Source organism: Suillus fuscotomentosus (assembly GCF_016647785.1).
Source record: "Suillus fuscotomentosus strain FC203 chromosome Unknown F5891scaffold_1, whole genome shotgun sequence".
NCBI classification, from domain to species: domain Eukaryota; kingdom Fungi; phylum Basidiomycota; class Agaricomycetes; order Boletales; family Suillaceae; genus Suillus; species Suillus fuscotomentosus.
In genome coordinates, this window is record NW_024539513.1 from 2,387,840 (window position 1) to 2,400,420 (window position 12,581).

At 47.8% G+C, this 12,581-nt stretch overlaps 3 protein-coding genes across 3 annotated transcripts; all 3 read left to right on the plus strand.

Annotated features, from left to right (window-relative positions):
• Positions 1–961: 961 nt before the first annotated feature.
• On the plus strand, positions 962–2,649 carry F5891DRAFT_937924 (guanine nucleotide binding protein, alpha subunit; the record flags this gene model as incomplete). Its single annotated transcript, XM_041374135.1, has 10 exons — positions 962–1,051; positions 1,124–1,153; positions 1,208–1,255; positions 1,309–1,604; positions 1,660–1,927; positions 1,987–2,058; positions 2,115–2,186; positions 2,234–2,346; positions 2,396–2,455; positions 2,607–2,649. The coding sequence occupies 10 exons, from the start codon at positions 962–964 to the stop codon at positions 2,647–2,649; spliced, it is 1,092 nt and encodes a 363-aa protein (XP_041234403.1).
• Positions 2,650–6,396: 3,747 nt separating this feature from the next.
• F5891DRAFT_937521 (Metallo-dependent hydrolase) lies at positions 6,397–7,872 on the plus strand (the record flags this gene model as incomplete). Its single annotated transcript, XM_041374104.1, has 5 exons — positions 6,397–7,077; positions 7,137–7,255; positions 7,490–7,534; positions 7,584–7,659; positions 7,720–7,872. 5 exons carry the CDS (start codon positions 6,397–6,399, stop codon positions 7,870–7,872), a joined length of 1,074 nt encoding a protein of 357 aa, XP_041234404.1.
• Positions 7,873–8,769: 897 nt separating this feature from the next.
• Positions 8,770–11,243, plus strand: F5891DRAFT_1168805 (uncharacterized protein; the record flags this gene model as incomplete). The annotated part of the gene is made up of 7 exons (XM_041365468.1): positions 8,770–8,863; positions 8,903–9,048; positions 9,207–9,449; positions 9,475–9,575; positions 9,703–10,023; positions 10,092–10,814; positions 11,047–11,243. The coding sequence occupies exons 1-7, from the start codon at positions 8,804–8,806 to the stop codon at positions 11,241–11,243; spliced, it is 1,791 nt and encodes a 596-aa protein (XP_041234405.1). The 5' UTR covers positions 8,770–8,803.
• Positions 11,244–12,581: the final 1,338 nt, after the last annotated feature.

Genomic DNA, 12,581 nt, shown 5'->3' on the forward strand with positions numbered 1-12,581 from the left:
GTGGGTTACTCGAGTAGACTCATCAACTTGAGTGCACCTCGCTTGATTTGAGGCAGCTACATTCTCATGGGACCTTTTTCGTGGTAGTTCCGTCTCACGAGTTTATTCCCAGTCAGGAAAGGGCGGGATGATCGGGTTTTGGGGGTATGATGTGGTTCCGATGTCGAGCGCTTGGGGGTCGACTTCCTTGCACAGCGGGCGTTCCTATGGAGTAGGCCGGCATCACAAGAGCACAAGGGCACTTTGATTTCATTACACGAGAAGTTTTAGTGAAGTTTTTTAGTTGGCCAAATTTGTTGCCACCATAGCATCGTGACGAATCGCGGCCTCCCCAGTTGAACTGCATTTGGTTTTTTTGTCAGCCCTGTTGCCAGTTACTACAATCCTAATTAGAGTTGACATCTGTACGTACCCATATATGAGATATTGATATGAGTCGGTTTGGAGCAACGTATAGCTATTAGCAAACGTACAGCACAAAATATCTTAACGCATTAACAAGGCTTTTACTAGTATGGAGGGTTCAGCTGAGCGATGAAGACCACTGACTTGCGATTTGCAGCGTCAAGGAAATTTTAAGGAATGTCCGCGGTTTACTCCGTTTGAAAGAAGACGGCAGACTTACTATTAGCCGCTTTCCCCCGGTCCGCGCCCATTTGAGCTTCAAGGCCACTCAGTCTCAGCCAGCTGCCAGCCAGACTGTACCGTGATCTGTACTTCTATTTTTCTCTCGTAGCAGCACATTGTCCTTTCCTGCGCTGGAATCATCCGAGACACGCCAATCAATAGCACTGCCAGCGTGTTGATACTTGTTACTGCTTTACTCTGGAGCATCTGAATCAGCGCGACTCCCACTCAACTGCCTCATCCATCATTCAATCTGTTCTTCAATTATAGGACTTCGCTATTGCATTCGTAGCTCTAGAGCCTCACATTCATTTCTGCTCTAGACTAAGAAATCATGGGTGCATGCATGTCGACAGGGGGGATGGTGGATATCTCGGATGATGATAAGCGGAGGCATAGAGAAGCGGAGAAATATCTCAAGGAAGTGAGTCTGCAATGCGACGATGCATTCTGCACATGTCCTGGTAACATGATATTGACCATATCTATTATTTAGGCCAAGGCCAAGATGGCTTCCCAGGTTAAGGTACGGTTGACGCCCAGCTCTCGTATGTTATTCACCATTATGTATAATACCTAGGTTCTTCTCCTAGGGTCTGGCGACTCAGGAAAATCGACAGTTCTAAAGGTAAGTCATTTTTACCAGTCACCTGCTGTCATTTCACGAGGCTTATTTCGTAGCAAATGCGACTGATTCATCGGGTACCCTTCTCACCAGGAGAAGTTGAGACTTATCGTCAACTAGTGTTCAACAACCTGACGACAGGTCTGAATTACGTGTTCGAGGCCATGGAAGATATGGAGCTCCACCTTGCGGAGGAGAACTTACCACACATGGAACTCATTCAGAATGCTCGGGATATTCGTGAACAAGAGCCTTTTCCTATGTTATACTACGAGCCCTTGAGGGATCTTTGGGCTGACAGCGGGGTACAACAGGCGTATGGAAGAGGGAACGAGGCTGCTCTTCCTGAAAAGTGAGCCTCGTGTTTTGTGCCTTGCTTCCTCCACGCCTTACAATTCCAACCACAGCTTGTCGTACTTTTTCTCCTCGCTGGACAGATTATTCGACCCATCATATCATCCAACCGAACAAGATATCGTCCAGTGCCGAGCTCGCACTATTGGAATAACCGAGACAACTTTCCATCTTAAAGACCACGAAATGCTCATGGTCGACGTCGGTGGTCAGAAGAGCGAGCGGAGGAAATGGATTCACTGTTTCCAGGATGTCACCAGTATTCTATTTCTCGTCAGTCTAAGCGGGTATGATCAATGCCTTGTCGAGGATCGAGATGCGGTGAGTTGCTTTACACCTTGTGCTCTGTCTGAAGACGAACCTTCGGTTTCTTATTCCAGAACCAAATGCAAGACGCTATGACAATATGGGATTCAATATGCCATTCGCAATGGTTCAAGCAGACATCGATAGTACGTCAGGTTGTCCTCGTTATTTTGAATGCCTTTCACGCGTGCTACCGCATTAGATTCTCTTCCTTAACAAGGATGACCTCTTCCAAAAGAAGATCGTGAACTCTGACATCAAAAACTTCTTTCCGGTGAGTCTTTTTCCTCCGACTGGCTCATCGTACTCAATTTACCTCAGGACTACGAGGGTGAATCAGGGGACGCAAAAGCTGGACGAGACTATTTCCGGCGACGTTTCACGCGACTCGCTCACAAAGCTGGACGTTCCAAAGAACGCGAAATCTACATTCAGTACGCATTTTCTCTTATTCACTGAAGTCGCAACCTTAACGCTAGAAAGTGTAACGACTGCGACAGACACGGAAATGTTGAGAGTAGTGATGGCCGCTGTTGAAGGTTAGTTACTATGCGGATATTTTTAGGATTGAGTGACTAATTTCTTTCCTCCCAGAGTAAGTTCGTCCTTCTATTGATCCTTCCCCCGCCCGCCAGTGATGTCGTCCAACCGTACGCTCATCCATTTCCCACCACTCTTCCCTTTCCTTTCATAGCATCGTTCTTCGATCCAATCTCCAAATCGCGGCACTAATTTGATGTTTCTTTTTTTGCTCTTCATCTTACGATTTATCCATGTCATCATCAACGCATCTCGCTATCGTGCTCAAAAACATAATGCTATCGCCGGGACACAAACTTGCATACTCAATTTTCAACTATAATTTTCCTCTACAATCTTACCATTGCAACCAATCTCTACTGGCCCATCACGTAACTGTCCGATTCTGCGGGCTTCTTTTGCATTGTTCGAAAAAATCAGTGCTGTCATAAGCAAAAACGTGAGTTAGCCCCCTCTTCGATTGCGAAATTTTTTTCGCAGGAACGCTGATGCCGGCTACCTTGTCGCCAGATCCGCGAAATCATGCTCTGAAGATTGTCGCTCCAATTGGAGCCTAATGATGATTAGGCCGCAGGCACAATGTAGCAGTACCCAGGAAGCGGAACCCATTTGTGGCAGCATACCATCTAAAACAGGAAGACACCCCGCTCGCCTCAACGACTGGTTAGCACTTTTTCACTCATTACAGAGCAATGTGCCTTCACTTGTCGTCCTTCACACATGTCGTATGTCTTCCCTTTGACATTTCTCCCAGAGCTATCGTGATCAAACTGCTATACATGCCGCACCTACTATGTATTAATAGGATACTGGGCCATGTACTGTTTGCTTTGCTTATGGTATTTATCTTCACCGAACGCTGTTTGCGTCTTGGTTTAGTTTGATGTATTTTTCATTCGCTTCTTTTTGCATTTGCTCTAGCTAACGGTTTTGTATTGGTCTTTATAATATTTTGGCAAGAATTATGACAAAGTAGATCGGCTCCCTGTGATAGACTAGTCTGGATGAGGTCCTTGAACGTTCCGGGACAGAGCGCGTGAGTGCTCATTGAAGATCCGTTCATACAACCTTGGTGCTGCCGAACTGGACAATTTTATCGATGTGACTCTTTGATCCGAGGTTACAGTGCGCCCTTCGCGTGCGTTCGAAGCTTGTACCTACGGAGAAAAAGGGTATTTTAACTCGCGAACCGCTGACTTCTTCCCATTTGCCATGACTGATGTGGCCCGTCGGCGAATGTCTGGGAAATACATTCGAGTAAGCGCTGAATTAATGAATGAAATCAGTGAGCTCTTAGCTCTGTTCCGACATCACCACAATCACTTAAAATGCCATGCGGTGTTTCCTCGGGTACGAACTGGCTCCCAGTGGGCCAGATCCATGGGAAGAAGATGCTATCAATTGGCCAGTGGCCATTTGGCGATTGATGATGGCTATTTGCGAAGATCTAAGAGCAAGGTTTTCTATGCCTAGATGAGGCTTCTTGGCCTATCTGCGCCACGACCTTTGAACCTTGAAGTCCAGAGTGAACTCACCCATAGGGCCGGACACCAAGATAAGCCTCAAGTGCATGACGGTCATCATGTGATTTCTCTCTATCCGTGCAATCGGGCTGTTTGACTAGTAGTTGCGGCCAGAGGGTCGTCACATCCCTGTTTCAGATACAGTGGACCCGCCCGCAACAGATGTTTGATGAATGATCGAACTCACCTAGCCATGGCCGATACGAATCAGAACTACTTCCACAATACACGGCCTTATTTCCGAAACTTGATGAGATGGTGACGCAATGCTATCTGAGGAAAATACAAATTGGAGAAATCAAGACGCGGCGAAGCTTGCAGACCGTGAAACCCGGCTCATGCATCATGGAGTGGTGCCTGTGTTGGAGGCGCAGGCCGCGGCTATTTGTAGATGATACCCTTGAGCGCTGTAAGATATAAGGATATATTCAGGACATTGGCGCGAGCGGATAGGCTAAACTGTTGTGAGTTCCTTTCCAATTTGAATAGAATTGATACGTCCCAACAATGCCAATGGTCCACCCGGTGCCAGTGTGATTGTCAGCGGTGATACTGAGATAGCTGGCGACATAATTTTTGGCCAAAGTAGCAACCACGTTGGGAAAGTCTTCTACGCGTATTTCCGCAACTTCTGTAGGCAGTGGAGGGGGGACACCAGTCTTCTGGATAATCTCCGAGATTCTGATGGCCTGAGTGTCATATTCAACGTGTTAATTGAACAAACCTGAGTGAAAGCTGAAAAGAACTATGTGTCCTTGTCATAGACCTTGCGCAAATTCCGCAGATAAAGTATTTCAAAAGCACTTCAGAGCAAGTGAAAGCATACACCTCAAGCGCGCAGACAAAATGCGTACAAAGTGCACGTGACCGCATAATGACTAAAATGGATCGTTATTTGAATTGTCCTTCCGATCATTGCATGCAACTGAACTTCAAGTTATCAAGTAATCCGTACTAGTGATCTTACCACCAACTGCTTCCCCAGTTCTACTTGTGATGACTTTCGACGAGGTTGTACACTACGTGACCAATACATGAGGCCCGAGTCGGACCCAGTCTACTACAGGCTAGCCTGAACCTGGGCCAGTGCGCGATATCGCTTCTTGTTGTCGCCATTCCACTATTCCGATTCTCCGACAGGCCAAGTAGATTATAAATACCGCTGGTCACACCCGAGAGGCCATGTCTGCGGAAACGAAAGAGATCAATCACGCTCAGTTGCAGAACCCGTTTCTTTATTGTCCTGATAGCAATCAAACGACGCAGGATTAATGAACATGAAAACCTCATGTGATGAACCTGGTAGGCAGGACCTACTTCTCCTAGTGCTGTAGGCCCAGTACAAGAAAAGGGACCACTCCACCAACTCGACAGCCATGAACCAGACCAGGACTTACCTGGTTTCGGCGGTTCCTTCCTTTCCGAGCTCGGCATCACAGATCAGCCTGTCTTTGGACTTGTTGTTGAACGTTGACGGCGCACTTGGAATAGTTACGATGGCGAGGAAGGCAAACGACGTATGTACTGCCTTTGTTCACCATTTTCAAACCGGCTCACGAGTGATCAATGTAGCAGATCTACGTCATGAACCATGATGTCCCACAGTATGATATCAGAGACCCTCTTCAAGCACTGGAGTTTGTGTCTATTCTGCCGTGCGTCATGGCCTGGGCCTCCGCCGTTTGTCAGAGGAGCGGCTTGCCACTATAGATGTGAACCAATTTCAATCAAAGCCGTAGTCCAAGTTGTCCCAACGGCAGGAAGACGAAATATCGGCGACCGCTAAACAAAATTAACGCAAGGGGACACCAATGTTCTCGTTCGCATATAGAATATCACTTAGCCGGTCCAAGTACTGTTTGTCAGCGCTCCATCGCACTCATATTTGTGTCTCATACGGGATTAATAAACTTGCCCGGTCCTCGCTCGCACCCAGATCCAATAATCGTTATCGGGTCTTCGAATTCTGATTCGAACCATTTCTCAAAGCCTAGTCAATTCTCAAATGATGACCACCGTTGCTGATTTCCTCGCGAGCAGCCTGAATCTGAAAATTGATAAAGATAGCTGGTGTATAGATCTCATAAATCAAAATGCGTCTACAAGTAGTCCCACTGGTCTACACGTTCTCGAGTGAAATATATTTTTCGAGCAACTAGAGCTGAGCACTGAGCCCTGCTGCTAGTATGCATGTAGTGTTTAATTTGATTTTCCAACTCGCGGCTGTGCGTTCAAAGTCAAATTCAAATTCAAATTCAAAGCACCTTGAATTCAAATGTAGTTATCCTTCAGGTTGTCCTCCGAATGGACTCTCCGAGTACTTAGGGCCGCATGTGCAGTACTATCTCCATAATATTCATATTCGTTGACGTTGCCCCATCCGGTTTTGTTGTTTAAGCGGTCGCTTATCGATAAGTCGTCATGTCAGATATCGCAGGTCCTGCTGCTACTGCCCTGGCATCGCTATGCCCTGACGACCTAATTTTCCTTCAGGCACTCCCTAAGGCAGAACTTCATGCTCATCTTAATGGATCTATACCAATTAAAACAATATTGGAACTTGCGCAGCAATACTCACCTTCTACCGCCGCACAGACGACTGAGGTCGCAGACACTCTCGAGAAACTCAGGTCTGGAGTCGTCTTCAATGAAATAGATGACTTTTTCTCTCTCATGCCCGCCATCTATGCTCTGACATCGACTCCGGAGGCAGTCACGACCGTTACTCGTGCAGTCCTCCAGTCGTTCTTGAACCCCACAGGTGATGGCGCGGAAAGCCCTCAGTGCACGTACCTTGAACTACGAACTACACCTCGCGCGACGACACACATAACGCGAGAGAGGTACCTTACAATTGTGCTTGATGAAATAGAGATGTATCCTGCTATTCAGGCTGCCCTGATTGTATCCGTCGATCGTCGCATGAGCGACTTGGACCTTGAGGAATGCGTTAGTCTTGCCATCAAGATGAAGAACAGGGGTAGAAGAGTCGTAGGCGTTGATGTATGTGGGGATCCACGCAGGGGCGACATGCAATCTTTCACTCGGCACCTATCAAGAGCCAAGGGTGCCGGTCTTGGATTGACCGTGCACATTGCGGAGGTACCTTGTGATATTCACTCTGGTCAACTCAATGATGACTCGGATGTTCAAATTTGTAGTGCACAGAGAATACAACTGAGGATTCTCTGGCACTCCTTAGTTGTCGCCCGGACCGACTCGGACATGCGACATTCCTTTCAGATGAACTCAAGGCTGTGTTCTTTGAGGATATCTCGCAGTCTGGGACGGAATGCGGCTCGTTGTTTGAATGTGCTGCGGGCACAACAAACCCTTACACGACAGCCGGATGGACATTTCAAATTCTCAAAGTGGGTTATTTTCTACGCTTCATTTCAGATAGCATTGAGTCTGAGGAAGCGAAAATGCAGATGTCTTTCTGGGCCTACGCAAAGAAATTTTATGAGAAACTTGCGTCTAAAGATATCGAAGAGAGTAACGCACGTGCAAACAGACACTACAAGCCGTGCATCGAGATATGCCTAAGCTCAAATCTTCTGTAGGGTCATGCATCGACTCTGCGAGCTCTAATCCAATGTTTCTTTTAGAGGCAAAACCGCCGCATCTCTCGACGCGCATCATATTCACTATTATCTGAAGAATGACCATCCTATTGTCATCTGTGTAAGTACGCTATCTTGCGTGTCATAAAATGTTTCGTCTGACGTTTGACATTACCAATAGACCGACGACACACTCCCTTTCAGAACGTCTTGTCTTGGAGAGTACTCTTTGCTTCTAGCACAGCCTCCGTTAGGCCTGGGCTTGAGTAGAGGTGATGTTGCTAGAGTCGCGCGGATGGGCCTGGATGCTGCATTTTTGAGACCTTGTGATTGAACTAAATTTTTAGTTTCGCCTACGACGTCGATTTGGGTGGGATGGGTCCTGATTCTAGAATACTAGTCGGTCACAGAGCAGGACGGCACATACCCCGACCTGTGAAGAAGAATATTACCTGTACAATACCTGTGAAATGGAAAAGAAATGCCAACGAAGAGATGTCGCAAGATGATACAACTGCACAGTATACGGTTGCCATGAAATAAAATGCAACATAAGATTATTCGTCCTCCCGTCACCTCCAGTGTATGGCCAGTCACATACGTCGCAAGACTCAAGTGGTGAAGCAAGACTGAACATCGGTTAGCTAAAGTACCGAGATAGAGGCTGAAACGCACAGAAGCATGCCTTCGGCCGTCTCATCAGCGGTGGCACCTCTCTGCAAAGGAAACATGTTATTTTTTGAGTGAGTATATAGGTCAACTTCTTTGCGAGTATGAGAGGAGAATCAAAACTTAGCTTGTGAGGCTCGGTATGTAGCCCACGAGTTGCGCATGTCCCGGAGGTGCAGCTGGGGAAACGGGCCAAGCATAACAATCTGGAAGTTGCATGCTTGAGAATCAATACGTCCCAACAACTTAGCTCATTCTTTTCATCAAGTTGAGTTCCTGTCCACGGGCGGCGCCACTCGCTGTCCAATGCCAATGGTGCACCCGGTGCTAGGGTGATTGTCATCGATGATACCGAGACAGCTGACGACAAAACTTAGACATGATGTTTGGCTAAAGCAGCAACCACGGTGGGAAGGTCTTATATACATATTTTCGCCGCCTCTGTAGGTAGTAGAGGGGGGGATACCAAAGTTTTTGTTTCGGCACCATGACTCATCGTGGGAGATCTTCAAGAGAAAGTTGATGGGCCCAAAGTGACAGAAGTATGTAATTGAAAGTCATCATCAATTGCAACGAACTCATCATAAAATTTTCTCATGGTATTCTGGATGACATGTTTCGGACAAGATACCATGGCCAGTGCACAGGCTGTGCCGGTGTGCACATGCAGTACTTTATACGATGCAATACCCTAGCGGCCTCCATGTCAACGGTACCTCAACCTCACCGTGGCCTCCCGGTCCGCCGTCGTTGAATTCGTGGGCTGGCGGAGCACTTACTGTATCATTCCTCTCGACTGGCAGGTCTTTGGTGTACCAGTACTGCAGTTTCAGCTCTCTCAGTGTGTATGTGCTCTTAATCTCACTCCATTTGCACTCAACGCGAGGTCTTTCACAGCGAGATGGGGCAGTGGTCATCTTGTATCACTAACCTGGTGTATCGAGCTGGGTTGCAGCTTTGTCCTGCAGGACATCCTCTTCGATCCTTTTTTCTCGACAGTCTTGCAAACAGCCTTCTAGACAAATTCTGGCACCATGGCGTCATGTTTGACCTTGATGAGGCCATCGACCCTCTTCCTCCGCCCCCCGGTCATTCAAATCGATCCTCGTCTCTGAAAAATCTTGCAATCAGCCTTCACAACAGATTCCGGCAGCGTGGAATCACGTCTGAACTTGATGAGGCCATCGAGTTACATCGGGATGCATTATTCCTCCGTCCCCCTGGTCATTCAGATCGATCCTGGTCTCTGAACTATCTTGCACTCAAGCCTTCGCGACAGATTCCAGCAGCGTGGTATCATGTCTGACCTTGATAAGGCCATCGAGCTGCATCGGGATGCATTACTTCTCCGTCCCTCCGGTCATTCAGGTCGATCCTCATCTCTGAACGATCTTGCACTCAGCCTTCGAGATAGATGCCACCAGTGCGGCGTCCAGTCTGAACTTCATGAAGCATTTAATTTGTATATATGAACTCTCCAACTTATCACATGCAGCATCTCGCTCAGATCTTCGTGTCGCTAAGTCATGGGCGGCTCTCGCTGACACCCTCAATCACGCCTCTGCATTACTTTCCTATAACACTGCACTGAAATTCCTGGACCAGCATGATGCTCTCTTGTCGCCTTCTTCGCATCATTTCGACGTCATCAGGAAGGCTGTATCTTCCCTTGCTACAGATGTTTTTTCATGCAGTGTTCGTCATGTTGCTCTGACGACTGCGGTGGAGCTGGTGGAGCAAGGTCGTGCAGTGTTCTGGACCCAGTTGGCACGCTTCAACACGCCCCTGGATGAACTTTCTGTTTCAGGTGATACAGGTGTGGCCTTGAGTTCAGACGCTTGAGTTTTCGCCTTCGTAATGCGTTCGATCAGTCTAGTACTGAAGACCAGTATCCACAAATCCGGCAACTGACCATGCAATGGGATGACGTGGTTTCACGGATTCGCATGCTTCCCGACTTTTCTCGGTTTCTCTTGCCTCCCCTTTTCTCCGACCTACAGAAGGCAGCTGAAGATGGTCCTGTCATCATTGTCAATGCTAGTCAGTACCACTGCGACGCCTTGATCGTCCTGAGCGATGAATATCCTGTCCACGTTCCGATTGATATCACGCAGACCGAAGTTGCCGATTTGTCTTCCAAGTTCCAGTCCCTTTCAAAAGAATTTGGTTCCCTTGAAACTCAACTCAAGCTTGTCAGCATCCTTCGTAAAATTCGGCATGGCGTCGTTGGCCCTGTAGTACAAGCCCTTAAGATATCAAATATTCGCCATGATTCGCGTATCTGGTGGTGTCCCACTGCTGAGTTCACGCTGCTTCCTCTACATGCAGCAGGTGCTTACGAGAAGAAGAGAGACAGTCTGTCTCACATCTACATATCCTCGTACACCCCCACTTTGGCCACGCTTGTTCGTGCGAGACGGCAGGTTTCACGAGATGGATCCTTGCAACATTTTGCTGTCATTGTTCAAGGAAACGGAGGGAAGCCACTTGAATGTGTAGCTCCCGAGGTAGCCGTTGTCGCCAAGCGTCTCGGACACGTCGTGTCGTCCTTCACGTCGCTCGAGGACAGCGACGCAATAGTCAAGGGTGCATTTGATGCGCTAAAGCGTAACCAGTGGCTTCACCTGGCCTGCCACGGAATGCCTAATCGACGATGACCATTTGAATCTTCCTTCGCAATGCGTGATGGGCCGTTGATCATCAAGGACATCATCCGATCCAACTGGCAGGAGCCGCAGTTTGCATTTCTATCGGCTTGCCACACTACCGTGGGCGATGAGAAGAGTCCCGGTGAATCGAACCATCTCGCTGCTGTGATGCAATCCTCCGGATTTCGCAGTGATTGGTTCCATGTGGTCGGTCGACGATGAGGTCGCACAGGAGGTCGTGTCTGCTTTTTACGACCACCTGATCGATGGTTCAGGGAGACTGGACTGCACGCGCGCTGCAATGGCGTTGCACAAGGCTGTGAAGAAATTGTGGCGCAGTGATATTCCACTGCAACAGCGGATTGTATTTGTTCACATCGGTGTGTAGTTGAAGATCTGATTCGCTATATTATTACATTTGCTGTATTTCTAACTGTTTTCATTCCCTCGCTCTACTGTTGGTTACTTTAATACTTATTTAATGTCAATTTTTTCTACATGATACTTCGTTATTCTGTACTGTACTAGTCGCACACACTAGGATTCCCGCTGAATGAATCCGATTTACTCCTGCATCGTCAAAGTTTCAAGTCATTAAGTACAGTCGTAGGTTACCTGGGAACCACCCTCGTTGCCCCCATCGCGTATAGTATGTCTTATAGACACCAATAAGACACCATTACATTGTACCATGCCGGATCCTCTATGATGACATCAAATATCAAAAATTTCGAGACGACAAAAATACGAGTAAGATACACTATAATCATATACATAGCATGAAATGAGTGTCGTTAGCTGTAGAGAGAATCGTCTAAAGGAATGTCAGTAATAGAAATGGAATGAGTATCATCGCCCGTAGAGAGAAGTTGTGTCAAGAATTAGAGTCAACACTAGAGCACGGAAATAAGGAGCAACGTCAGTAGCAGCAACAGATGCGGGGTAAGGGGGGTATACATATTCAGACGCTGTCCTAGGTCGCGTTCTTGGCAGGCACGATATATCCAGAAACTGACTTGATCATCGCTTGGAGACGGAATTCGTACTTTCCATGCTCAGCAAGGGCCCTGCTAGCAAGCAATGATTTGCATCCCTTCTGATGCCGAGCCAAAGAATCGGTCCTCGACGACAGCTTCTTGCAATATGGGCATCGATAGGACGTAGAGAAGTGGACCCCTTCGATGTGACGGCTCAAATACATCATCGTCCCTGCGTCCGGACAACCCTCGAATCGGCAGGGGCTCGAAGTGGCTCTCTTCGCTTCAACCCCATGCCAAAACCACAGGTGGTCCTCAATACGGATCTTGTCCACCTCTATGAACAGACCAAACAGCTGGTCGGTCCAATCGCATGAACGTACGCAGGTCGACTGTGACGAGTGGTGGTCAGGAACGTTTCCGGATGCATCGGGTCCAGCTCTATAACCCCAAATCTCCTCATTCGTAGAGGAATTTCCGTTGGGATCATGAGTCCTGCGGCTACTGGTGCCAATAGGCTTTGGGTCGTGAACAGCCATGGTCATGATCGTGGCACTAGTATTCGCTAGCGTGTACGGACCAAACTTGCCCGGTCTGTAGTCATCGGCGGCGTTCGGGCGTCTGCGCTTGCGCATTGATGGTGCAACGGACGAACTTAAATCATCCGAGGTCTGGCGGGTTTTACGCTTACGAGGCCTTGTAGATGTTGTCTCGTCGAGAGCAAAGGAAGTTGGCGCCATGTTTGAGCT